This window comes from Microcaecilia unicolor, chromosome 1 (genome assembly GCF_901765095.1).
Source record: "Microcaecilia unicolor chromosome 1, aMicUni1.1, whole genome shotgun sequence".
Lineage (NCBI taxonomy): Eukaryota > Metazoa > Chordata > Amphibia > Gymnophiona > Siphonopidae > Microcaecilia > Microcaecilia unicolor.
The window spans coordinates 104092579-104105349 of record NC_044031.1 but is presented as its reverse complement, the minus strand read 5'-3'; the positions used below and the strand labels follow the sequence as shown (position 1 = coordinate 104105349).

Below are 12771 nucleotides of genomic sequence, written 5' to 3'. Positions count from 1 at the left end.
TGAAATGCACATTATTTTCACATGTATAAAGAAGAAAACTATTTTAAATGTAAATTAAAAAAACACACTATATATCAAATTTTAGTTTGAGTAAAATAGATGGATGATGCCTTTTAAAGTAGGAAACCTTATTCAACATGTGTTAATTCTAGCTCTCTGCTTATAAAAAATGCAATGCAGTCTGCTACTTACTATATATAAAAGGACGATTCTTGCAGATAGGATTTTGATTACTAATAAACCACTGTATGAAAATACCAAAACTACAATCAAAGTAGGAAAACAAGAGTAGTGATCAACAGGATAACCTGGTACAAAAAGTCCAGGACAGGCAAGCAACAAAATAGGTACAATAGCACATCAGTATGGTGTACAAAGAATGGTGTATTGGATGACAAACCTGATGTGGCCTTTTTTTTGGCAGTTGTGAAGTTGTCAATATTAAGGATATGGTTTCTGAAAATAAACTCAAATGAAGTTTACATACACACACACACACACACATATATATATATATATATATATATATATATATATACATACATATATACATATATATACATATATATATATATATATATATATATATATATATATGTGTGTGTGTGTGTGTGTATATATGTGAAAATAAACATATATACATACACAAGTATATGGGGATTATAATACATTGCACTATTTAGCATTTCCAATCTGACTTTAAATACAGTCTTTGGCCAACTTCATCTTTCACTGCTAAGGCCTGTGTATGTGTGTGGGCACAGTCAACAAAGCCACTGCATACATCAAAAACTGTTGGCCACCCAAGGACCACTGGAAATTCCCTCGGTGACTAAGCTGACATAATGGCTGGAGACACAAAATATCGCAACATGCTGTTTCCTGGGACAATGCACTCCATGGTCACAGTGGCTCTGGTATATTACAAATGTGATGTAGTGGTTGGATCTGTAAACCACAATGTTGGAAAGTCCCAGGCCTGTTGTCCCAGACTCATGGAGCAGCTGCATCTCAGAAAAGCACCTTCCTCCCTGAAACACGAAGTCAGTGTTTCAGGGAGGAAGGTGCTTTCCTGAGACGCAGGAAAAAGTACCGTTCATTATGGTGCTGATGGGACAGCATTGTGGCCCTTAATTCATAATCTTTAACAAACAACGTTGTTTCACAGAACACGTGGGGTCTGGGCCAAGCCAGAAGTGACATCACCATATCAGCTGCAGCTGACTTTTTCTTCAATAAGGAGTGTAAACTAGAGACTTGCATGGGAACATAGTTCACGGGAATCCTGCGGGGGCAGAAGCAATTCTGCGGGATTCCTGTGGGGACGGAAGCCATTCCTGCGGGGTTCCCGTGGAAGAGTACGCTGCGCTTGTGCCAGCCTCTCACCGTCTCCTACTCCTCCTTGCTTTAACAGCACAGATGCGGAAAGTCTCCATTAAGGAGGTGGTAGAGACACAAAAGGTGATGGAATTCAAAAAAGGCATAGGATGAACACAGAGGATCTCTAATTAGAAAATTTAAGTTATAAAAAGCCTAAACTTAAATGGCTGGATGTGTGTTGATGTGTTGAGTGACGCTTAGATGGTGACTCCATTTGTGATGAATTAGGGCCGATACTGGGCAAACTTGTATGGGCTGTCTCTCATATATGGCAATCTGGTTTAGGATGGGCTGGAAAAGGCTTAGACAGTAACTTTAGTGGCTGGAACATGAGGATAGTGCTGGACAGACTTTTACAGGCCTTTCCCCTGAAATGAGAAGACAAATAGGCTAGAGTGGGCTACGACGACAACTCCAGTTGGAACATAAGGATAGGGCTGAGTGGACTTCTATGGTCTTTGTCCCAGAAACACCAAAGAAAGCCCATAATCAAGTATATAATATCACATTCATTGTTGATTTAATTATGAATTGATAATGAGCGTGACTACTGGGCAGACTGGACCATTCAGGTTTTTATCTGCTGTCACTTACTATGTTACTATTAATCCTTTTCACTCCTGGGCTGATGCATAGACCTCAGCACAAGCATCAGAGATGTCACCTGACCTACTGGCGAATGCATGTCGCGACCTCTCAGCACACAGTGCCAGTGAATCAGAAACAAGTCTTAAATGTGCACACCAGAGTGTTCCAAGTTCCAACTTCCTTTCCTTCCTTGCCTACAGCTCAAACCCAGAGAGAGACAGAGAGCCGACTGGAAACTTTTTTTTATATACCATTAAATTCTTGCGGAGACGGGTGGGGATGGAAAGATTCCTGTCCCCGTACAACTCTCTAGTGTAAACAAAGACAAGTGGTGGTATTCTGTGTATAGTTGTTGTTTAAGTGCTGGAGTTTAAAGTGACTGGCTACATTAGGAGCCTTAGGGATCTCTTTGCATTTACTCTGTGCTATGTTCATGACAAAAACTACTTCTGTTTCATGACTCCTGCATTAACTTTTTGTTCATGCTGCTACTGTAAATAAATCAATTTATTTTTATAATACCCTGCCTATGAGTTATTTTGTTAACTGGTGTTGTGAATTCAGGGACTATAGATAAAAGGGAACAATTGCTGTCCTGACACTATATTGTCTAATGCCGGAACATGGCAGAATCACATTCCCAATAACACCCCACAAGAGTGTTATTTGCAGTGCTTTTTTTGTAGGAAAAAAGCTACAAGTACTCATATAGGGCAACCTTAGGGGTGGTGTCACTGTGGTTTCACCCCCCCCCCCCCCCCCACAGTAGCCATGCCTACAACTACTATACCTCTTTTACCAACCATGGAGCACATAAAAAAAGGCATCATTGAAAATATTGCACCAGTATAGGAAAAATAAATTTTGATGCTTTTTATTATAAATAATTTCTGTAAGCTGTTACAGCTCTAGTACACCCAAAATGACACAAACCTAATTAGCACACAGACCAAGAATTAGGAGAACAGCCTTGCCAAACCTGTGTTATCAAACTCTCAGAACCTAACAAAAAGATCCCTATTCAGACACTTGGCCTTGTAGTCACACATGCAAACAGAGATACACCATCTTCAAATACAGGCAAAAAATTAACCTAAAATCCCAAGAAGCCAGACACTGCATGTAGCACAATACCAGTAAATCAGAAAAATATGTTTCCTCCTGTACAGTGCAAAATAAGACAGCACATGTGAATTCTCAAATTGGACATATTTCAAACACTAAAATAAAATTTTAAAAAGCAAAACAAAACATTTTCTCTAACTTTATTGTACGGTGACTTGTTTTCCTGATCATGTTGGTCCCAGTCTCTAGTTCTGCTGCTCTACCTGTTTTCTTAACTCCATTTCCAGGGACTCTAATCCATTGATTTCTTTACTCTCCTACTTTCTTCTTCACTTCCTACCCTACGTCTGTAAGGGAAAGTTGGGTTCACCACGGACTTAGCTGGAGAGAATATAGAGTGGATCCAGCTTATGCCTATTTTCTCCAACATGTACAGTTTTTCTCCTCTCCCCTCCAACAATTTTCCCTCCATCCATGTCCAGCAATTTTCCTCTCCCTCTTGCCCTCCCCTCAATCCATGTCCAGCAATTCTCCTCTCCCCTAACCTCTCCTCCACCCATGTCCAACAATTCTCCTCTCTCCCCTGCCCTCCCTCTACATCCATCCATATCCAGCAATTACCCTCTCCCCTGCTCTTCTCTCCCCCTCCACCCAGGTCCAGCAATTCTCCTCTCCTTTGCCCTCCATCCAGGTCCAGCAATTCTCCTCTCCCCCTGCCCTCCCCTCCATCCATGTCCAGCAATTCTCCTCTCCCCTGCCCTCCATCAATGTCCAGCAAATCTCCTACCTCGGACAAAGAAAGGGATTTAGGTGTCGTTGTTGATGATATGTTGAAACCTTCTGCTCAGTGTGCTGCTGCGGCTTAGAAAGCAAATCGAATGTTAGGTATTATTAGGGAAGGAATGGAAAATAAAAATGAGGATGTTACAATGCCTTTGTATCACTCCATGGTGCGACCGCACCTCGAATATTGTGTTCAATTCTGGTCACCGTATCTCAAAAAAGATATAGTGGAATTAGAAAAGGTGCAGAGAAGGGCGACGAAAATGATAAAAGGGGATGGGACAACTTCCCTATGAGGAAAGGCTAAAGCGGCTAGGGCTCTTCAGCTTGGAGAAAAGGCAGCTGAGGGGAGATATGATAGAGGTCTATAAAATAATGAGTGGCGTTAAACGGCTAGATGTGAAGCGTCTGTTTACACTTTACAAAAATACTAGGACTAGGGGGCATGCAATGAAGCTACAATGTAGTAAATATAAACGAATCGGAGAAACGTTTTCTTCACTCACCGTGTAATTAAACTCTGGAATTCTTTGCCAGAGAATGTGGTAAAGGTGGTTAGCTTAGCGGTGTTTTAAAAAAGTTTGGCCGGCTTCCTAAAGGAAAAGTCCATAGACCGTTATTAAATGGACTTGGTGAAAATCCACTATTTCTGGGATAAGCAGTATAAAATGTTTTGTACATTTTTGGGATCTTGCCAGGTATTTGTGACCTGGATTGGCCACGGTTGGAAACAGGATGCTGGGCTCAATGGACCTTTGATCTTTCCCAGTATGGCAATACTTATGTACTTCCCTCCATCCATGTCAAGCAATTCTCCCCTCCCCTCCATGTCCAGCAATTCTCCCCTCCCCTCCATCCAGGTCCAGCAATTTTCCTCTCTCCCAGCCCTTCCCCTCCATGTCCAGCAATTTTCCTCTCTCCCCAGCCCTCCCCTCCATGTCCAGCAATTTTCCTCTCTCCCCCTGCCCTCTCCCTCCATCCATGTCCAGCAATTCTCCTCTTTTCCTACCCTCCTCACCATCCATCCATGTCTGGCAATTCTCCTCTCCCCCTGCCCTCCCCCTCCATCCATGTCCAGCAATTTTCCTCTCTCTCCTGCCCTCACCTCCCATCCATAGGAGCCAACTTTTCAAAATGATTGGGGGTGCTGAATTTTTTTTTTTTTTTTTACAGGTGGTACATTCCCCCTCCCGTCCCCCTCCACCTCCCTCCAAGTTCCAGGCCCCCCTTCCTCCCTCCGAGTTCCAGGGTCTCCCCCCTCCCTCCCAGTTCCAGGGTCCCCCACGCCCTCCCTTCCTCCCACTCAGTTCCAGGGTCCCCCCTCCCTCCCAGTTCCAAGCTTTGAAATCAGAGATTATTAAAGAAATCTACTAAGACAAAATCAATAGCCTTATACGTACTTTAGAGTTTTCCAATTTAGCCCATGATATTACAGGAATCATTACAAAAAAAATTGGCATATCCTACAGGTATTAAACTGCTTTTCAGATACCAATGTGAAGGTTTCTTTTAAAAGAGAAAAATAAAATCTAAGAGCGACAACTGCACCTTTCTATCAATAAAAACTGGAGTCAGTGAACACAACCACATGCTGGTACACTACTAATGTAGTCACTGTGAGGCCTATGTAGTGATGATGAATACTAAACAAGTTGTGTTTCCAAACAAAGGTTTATTTTTTGTTCTGAGATCATTTTCGAATTGTAACACTAGTAATATGGTATGTGATAATTTGCTTGTGCAACCTTGTTTATATAGGTAAGCCAAAAAGAAAGATAAAAACTTCTGTGTTGGAACACAAAAGAGTAGTTAAAAGCTCTGACAAACCAATTGTTGGGCTCTGCATTAAAAAAATAAACAAAAAAATAATCATAATTTGAACAATTGCAATTCTGTGCTCTACGTGTGGTAAAGCCTCATTGGAGAAGCAAAAATGTTGATCAATCACTGTTACAAAAAGAACAAAGATTGATCTTTAAATTTTAAGACCATAAACCCTTTGGTCTAAACCATCGCTTTTTCTACCTGTTTGAAAGCTTTAAGGTCGTCAGACACAATCACCCCCAAGTCCCACTCTTCTTTCGCACACTGAAGCACTACACCCCCTATACTGTACTGTTCCCGATTTTTGCGACCCAAGTGCATGACCCTGCATTTTTTGGGATTAAACCTCAGTTGCAGAAACATTATTTTGAAAAATATTGGTCCATTCCTCTAGCTTCGCTAGGTCCTTCCTCATGTCATTCACACCCTCCAGGGTGTCCACCCTGTTGCAGAGTTTAGTATCATCCACAAAGAGACAAACTTTACCAGACAGCCCTTCCGCAATATCACTCACAAAGACGTTAAAAAGAGCTGGCCCTAGGACCGATCCCTGACGACATCCTTTTCTTCAGAGCAAGCTCCATTTACCACCACCCTCTGTCTCCTACCATTCAACCAATTTTTTACCCAATCAATTACTCTAGGTCCCGCACCGAGGGCACTCAATTTATTTATCAGTCGCCTGTGCGGAACCATGTCAAAGGCTTTGCTAAAATCCAAGTATACCACATCAAGCACCCCTGCCACATCCAACTGTTTGGTCACCCAGTCGAAGAAGACGGTCAGATTCGTCTGACACGACCTGCCACTAGTGAAGCCATGCAGCCTCGGGTCTTGCATTCCATGTAATTCAAGAAATGTCACAATCCTCCTTTTCAGAAGCGTTTCCATTAGCTTACTCACCACCAGACTGACAGGTCTGTAATTTCCAACCTCCTCCTTACTTCCCTCTTGTGCAAAGGAACCACATCTGCCCTTCTCCGGTCCACCGGGACCACTCCAGTTTCTAAGGAAGCATTGAAGAGGTCCGTCAGCAGAGCCGACAGAACTTCTCAGAGTTCCTTAAGCACCCTCGGGTGTATCCCATCAGGCCCAATCGCTCTTGTCTACTTTTAGTTTGGCAAGCAGCCTACTATAAAATTATCCCCTACAATAATGCTTTTCAACTCTCTCCTAGAGACTTGCATAGTCAGTTTGGTTTTCAGGATTACCACAATGAGCATGCATGAAAGATTTCAATATAATGGGTCTCTATTGAAGTGGTGAGAGGAGGAATACCTGCTTGGATCAATTGAAACAGGTTGCAGTACCCAAGAGAGCTGGTGAAGCAGGTGGTACCACCACCAGGAATATCTAAAAGGCAAGCCAGTGCTGCATCAGAGGCCTACCTCAAAGAGTATGCTAGACCCCTTTGGAGTCTGAGGCTGAAAATCTTGCTCAGGAGACTGCTTGGAACAATCAGAAGGTACTGTTTTGTCTTGTTTTCTGGTGTGGTTCATAATGGGTAAAAGAAAGGGGAAATTAAAACTGGGTATGTCTAGCACTCCAGAAGTAGTTGGACCTATGCATCGACACCTAATTTATAAACATACAGCACTTGTAAGAGACCAGTCAAATTTGGATGCGTCCTTGAGCTCAAGGGCCATTCCACACACACCCAACTGGTCAAATTTGGGTGCTTACTTGAGCACAAGGGTCATTTCCTCTCTCTGCTAGTGGGCCTTCACCAATTGTTTGTCCATATCACAGGGAATACCTTATTTGAATTTGGACAGTGCCATTACTGTATCCCATGAAGTTATTGTCTCTGTGCCAACAGTGGTTGTATTTCCTGAAATTTCTAAGTCCCTCCTTCTGAGGGAATCCCACTTGGAGACGTTTGAAGGTGGCAAACAGGATAGACAGATTCAGTCCTAATTCCCAACTGTGTGTTTTTTTTTCTGGACAGACAAATTGAATAAAATTGAAGGTAAGTTAGTTTTGTAGATAATCAGTCTGTTCAATGTGAATCACAAGTTAAAAGTATTCAGGCAGTGAATATTTCCTCAAAGATGGGCTAAGACTTTAAGGGGAAAATTCATCAAGGTGTGTTAGGGCTTTAAGTTGCATTATTTGCCTCTTAAAGCAACTTAAAGGACCCTAAACGAACCCCAACTTAATTTCCCACGGTGATATTTTAAGATTCTGTGGGTTACATAGCAATGAAATGCAAAACATTAACATACATGACTTGAATCTCACTACAATGCAAATATCCTAACATGGCTTGTGGTGATACAACGCAAGTTGCGTTAGGGCCTAAAAATGAACAGTAAGATAACCCCAGCTTTTTGCTGGGGTTCTTTCACTGCCCATGAGCATCAGGCTGCGAAGTCATGACCCAATGCCCCCAAGGCTGACAGAGTAGGGTGCTCCCTGCTTAAGCCCCCCCCCCCCCCCACCTCTTCAGAGTGGGAATCTATTCCCCCATCCCCCAATACTTCAATGAAAGGGTGGTGAATTCATAAACAGTCTCCTGGTTGAGATGGTGGAAACAAAAACGGTATCTGAATTCAACACAGAATAGGATTTCTAAGGGAGTGAAAGGTAGATGGCAAGGATGGGCAGACAGGATAGAAAAATATAAAGGCAGGTAAAGACAATATGGCCTATCTTTCTAAGGAATTTTTAAAGCTGAAGGCAGGAATACTTGCCATAGGGGTCACGTTCTTGCAGATGTGTAGTTAAGTTTTCTAATAATTTTTTTGATCCAGCTCAGAGCTCTCTCTTTTGGATAAATAAGTTACTAACAGTAACATAGTAGATGACGGCAGAAAAAGACCTGCAGGGTCCATCTAGTCTGCCCAACAAGATAAACTCATATGTACTACTTTTTGTGTATACCTTACCTTGATTTGTATCTGCCATTTTCAGGGCACAGACCGTAGAAGTCTTGCCCAGTACTAGCCCCGCCTCCCAACCACCAGCCCTGCCTCCCCCCAACGGCTCTGCCACCCAATCTCCGCTAAGCTTCTGAGGATCCATTCCTTCTGAACAGGATTCCTTTATGTTTATCCCACTGTAAGCAAGAAGGTAATCAGGATGCATTGGTGTTTTAAATATTTGTGGCTATAGTTATATCCTATAATTTCTTTTTTATTATTATTTTTTATGAATCTCTTACTCCCATAATGTGGTCTTTATTTTCTGTATCTGGTTTTTTGATGTATATCTTAAACGATAAAGGGTCTCTGACTTAAGCTACATACGTCTCATACATATTTGTGATGATACTGAAAACCTGACCAGTTGAGCCTCCAAAAAAGGTGCAAGATGCACTGCTCTAACACTGTCTATGATTACATAAGTACATAAGTACATAAGTAATGCCATACTGGGAAAAGACCAACGGTCCATCGAGCCCAGCATCCTGTCCACGACAGCGGCCAATCCAGGCCAAGGGCACCTGGCAAGCTTCCCAAACGTACAAACATTCTATACATGTTATTCCCGGAATTGTGGATTTTTCCCAAGTCCATTTAGTAGCGGTTTATGGACTTGTCCTTTAGGAAACCGTCCAACCCCTTTTTAAACTCTGCTAAGCTAACCGCCTTCACCACTTTCTCTGGCAACGAATTCCAGAGTTTAATTATACGTTGGGTGAAGAAACATTTCTCCGATTTGTTTTAAATTTACTACACTGTAGTTTCATCACATGCCCCCCTAGTCCTAGTATTTTTGGAAAGCGTGAACAGACGCTTCACATCCACCTGTTCCACTCCACTCATTATTTTATATACCTCTATCATGTCTCCCCTCAGCCGTCTCTTCTCCAAGCCGAATAGCCCTAGCCTCCTTAATCTTTCTTCATAGGGAAGTCGTCCCATCCCTGCTATCATTTTAGTCGCCCTTCGCTGCACCTTTTCCAATTCTACTATATCTTTCTTGAGATGCAGCGACCAGAATTGAACACAATGGGTAAAGTTTTTCACTGTATTACCATGCCTATTTTTTTTTTTTACTTCTTTCTCTGAACAAGCACATAGAAAACTATTCAATGAAATATTCCAAAGGAATTGTAATATAAAAGTATTGCACATACCTGACACCCCTTATATCTGCTCCTTTGTGCTGGAGTAACTGTCATGGGATAAGAGCCTGTACAAGCAGAAGAGATATCCATTTTATCTAAAGAACTTAAGCTACACATGGATGGTTCAGACATATTGGAGCCATTGATAGGACTGTTGTAACTTCGGAAAGCTACAATATTTTGCTTTTTCAACACAGTTGCCATTCTGACCCTCTCAATGACAGGAGATGTCCATGTGTTATCATAGAATTCTGGAAGAAGTTTAAGTGCTGTCTTTTCATCACTGTTCATAGATTTATAATGCAGGATGGCATGTTCATCATCATCATTGTGAGTTTCCGGGAAAGGTGATGAAATTTCTCTGCTTTCTGGTTTGGACTCCTCAAAGGAAAGTTCTTTGATGCTCTTATTTAGATCTGAAAGTTTTTTTTCCAGGTGATTTTCTATAATGGACATTTCAGGGAAGGATGAATCAGATTCTACGGTAAAATTTCTTTCCTGGGCATTTATATCATCATTGGACAGAAAACTGGAGTTCGGATTATTCTGTTGCCCTTTTCCCCAGTGCTCATCTAGCTCACATAAGAGGTTTTTTGCTAGTAGCTGATTGGTTAATATTTCTGTTTTGGGTGCAGAACTCTTATGTTTTTCCTCCACATCTTTACTTTTTGAATTCTCATTCTGTCTTCTGAAACCACAAAGCATTATTGATTCTATTTCTATTGTTAAACCTGTGCCAAAATTTGGTTGACTATATATTTCACACCCACGTTTATATTCGGCATTGCTCTTTTTTCCCTGAGTAAGTTCCTGACTAGGACTTTTTTCAACCAGTTCATAGTTTCTTTTCACTCTGACTTTTTCTGTCTTTTCCTCTTCTTGGGTATACTTTGTAGGGTTACTTAAACATAGAGGGGATTGCTGGTAACTGTGTAATGCTACAGCATCAACTACACCAGCCTTCTCTAAGCCAAGCACTTCTTCCCAGGCATCATTTCCGTACAGGCATTTTCTTGCAAGAGCTTTCAGAGAAGGAGCAGCTGGAGGTGTATCCCCTAGATCAATGGGTACAACTTCTGTAGCATGCTCACTGGAAGAGTCATTTTTTCCAATGGGGGAGATGACCGACTCAAGATCTTTTCTGGTCAAGCTATTCACTTCCTCGATGTTTTGTGTTCTTTTGCTAACATTTTCTAATACACTGTCTTTCACACTGCACAAAGAGTATTCCTTTTCCTGAAAAGAGATACATTGTATATTTTTAACAATGATAAAAAGCAAAGTGTGAACACACAGAAGTAATACAGTCTCAATCCATTCTGAAACTACTTTTATACTTCAGTTCATGGGAAAATAATGTTTCTGCAGATATTTCAGTGAGCAGTTGGGACAAACATTATTAATAGTTTACTTTGTAGCATAATTTAAAGCTTAACCCAGTTTTGTTTTTATTCCCTTATCCCTCTCCAGTGAGAGACTGCATAACAATAGTGTCAGTTTCCAAGTTGAAGGGCTGCTGAGTGCATGGGCATGCTATTCTTTTGATCTGCTCCTGCATCCTTAATCTCACTTAGTCACAATAAGACCAACCCCCCACCCCCCCAAACCCCCCCCCCAAAAAAAACCCCAAAAGCTACATACCCCTAAACATGCTTCCATCCTTGAATATTCTACATGGACATATGCTCCATTAATAATGGAGGAGTTTGTTTATACTTAAATCTGTTCATTAAAGCAAGGAAACACAATACAAATAGAAAATCATAACAGTCATCCAAATTTTTTTCTTCACCCCCCCTCCACTTCCTAATATAACAACCAACCATTCAGAACAAAATCACAGAGGGCCTGGATTATTATGACCCTTCTGCATTGTCACTCCAAAGTAACAAATTATTTCTCCCCCCCCCCCATCCCCGAAGAGTTTGTTTAAAAAAATTTTTGAAAACCCCACACATGGATAATGAACCTCAGCAAGAACAAGGTTTTACTTATAAAGCATCAAGATCTTTTTCAAAATTAACCAAACATCATTACCTATAATTCATGAACACTATCAATTTCATTTTAATGCATATAGCCTTTCAACCAAATGGATCAATAGATGAGAACATATAAAATGTTTTACGAAAAAGAGTACTTTGTCCACAATTTAGCATTGCAAATCCCATTTGTGGGATACAAGCATAAATAAAGCTTGGAACATAAAGTTAAGCTTGAAAAGCAACAAAAAATGGCTCAAAAAATAGGAGCTGAGCTATATTCTGCAATACAGGCTTTGTATGACAGCCAGTCCAAACCATGCACCTTAACAGGAAGTGATATCAAGACAGACTGGTAAAAGTGTGGCCAAAACTCCACATTGCAACCTTGCAAATCTCTAAATTGGTACTGTAGCTCTTTAAGATTTATAACACACAATGGTATAGTTTAAGATTTTGTATTTTATTTACTCTAACTTAATATTGCAACTCTTCAGGCACCCAAGGCAGTTGCAAAGTCATAACACACACAGTATACAATTTCAGATATATAATATGCCTATTTTTTTAATCGAATACAGCAAACCCCTAACCCAACCAAATACTATATCTAGCTAAGTCCTGATAATCTTTAAAGCCTTTAAACAGCCAGGCTTCAATTCTTTTTCAAAGTCAACATATCTTTGTTCCTGGCAAAGGGCAAGGGGTACAGAATTCTGAAGAGCCCAATCTAGAATATCCTATAACATAACCTACACAACACCAGAGAGGCTTCTTAAATCTATAGCAGAAAACCAGTCCAAAAGTGTAGTCCAAAAATATATATATAAAAAATTCTTTATTAGTAATTAAATAAAACCTGACATGGTCCACGTTTCATCCAACTAGGGCTGCTTCAGGGGTATATGACATGCTGAAATTCAATGTGTGAATACAACCATATGGAACCACAACTGATCAAGGTCAAAACATATGGCTGCCCCACTCAACAGAATATACGATCTAAGAAAGCAAATTACAACAGAAGATGTCAGGTCTCAGTACCTTGATCAGCTGTGGTTCCACATGGTTGTATTC

The 12771-nt window shown here is 40.9% G+C and overlaps 1 protein-coding gene across 1 annotated transcript in view; it reads right to left on the bottom strand.

The window, feature by feature from the left end:
* Nucleotides 1–12771, bottom strand: part of MASTL (microtubule associated serine/threonine kinase like) — a 247832-nt gene that overhangs the window by 47710 nt on the left and 187351 nt on the right. The window contains 1 exon segment of the mRNA XM_030200885.1: nt 9722–10948. Within this exon segment, the coding sequence (XP_030056745.1) occupies nt 9722–10948 (1227 nt within the window).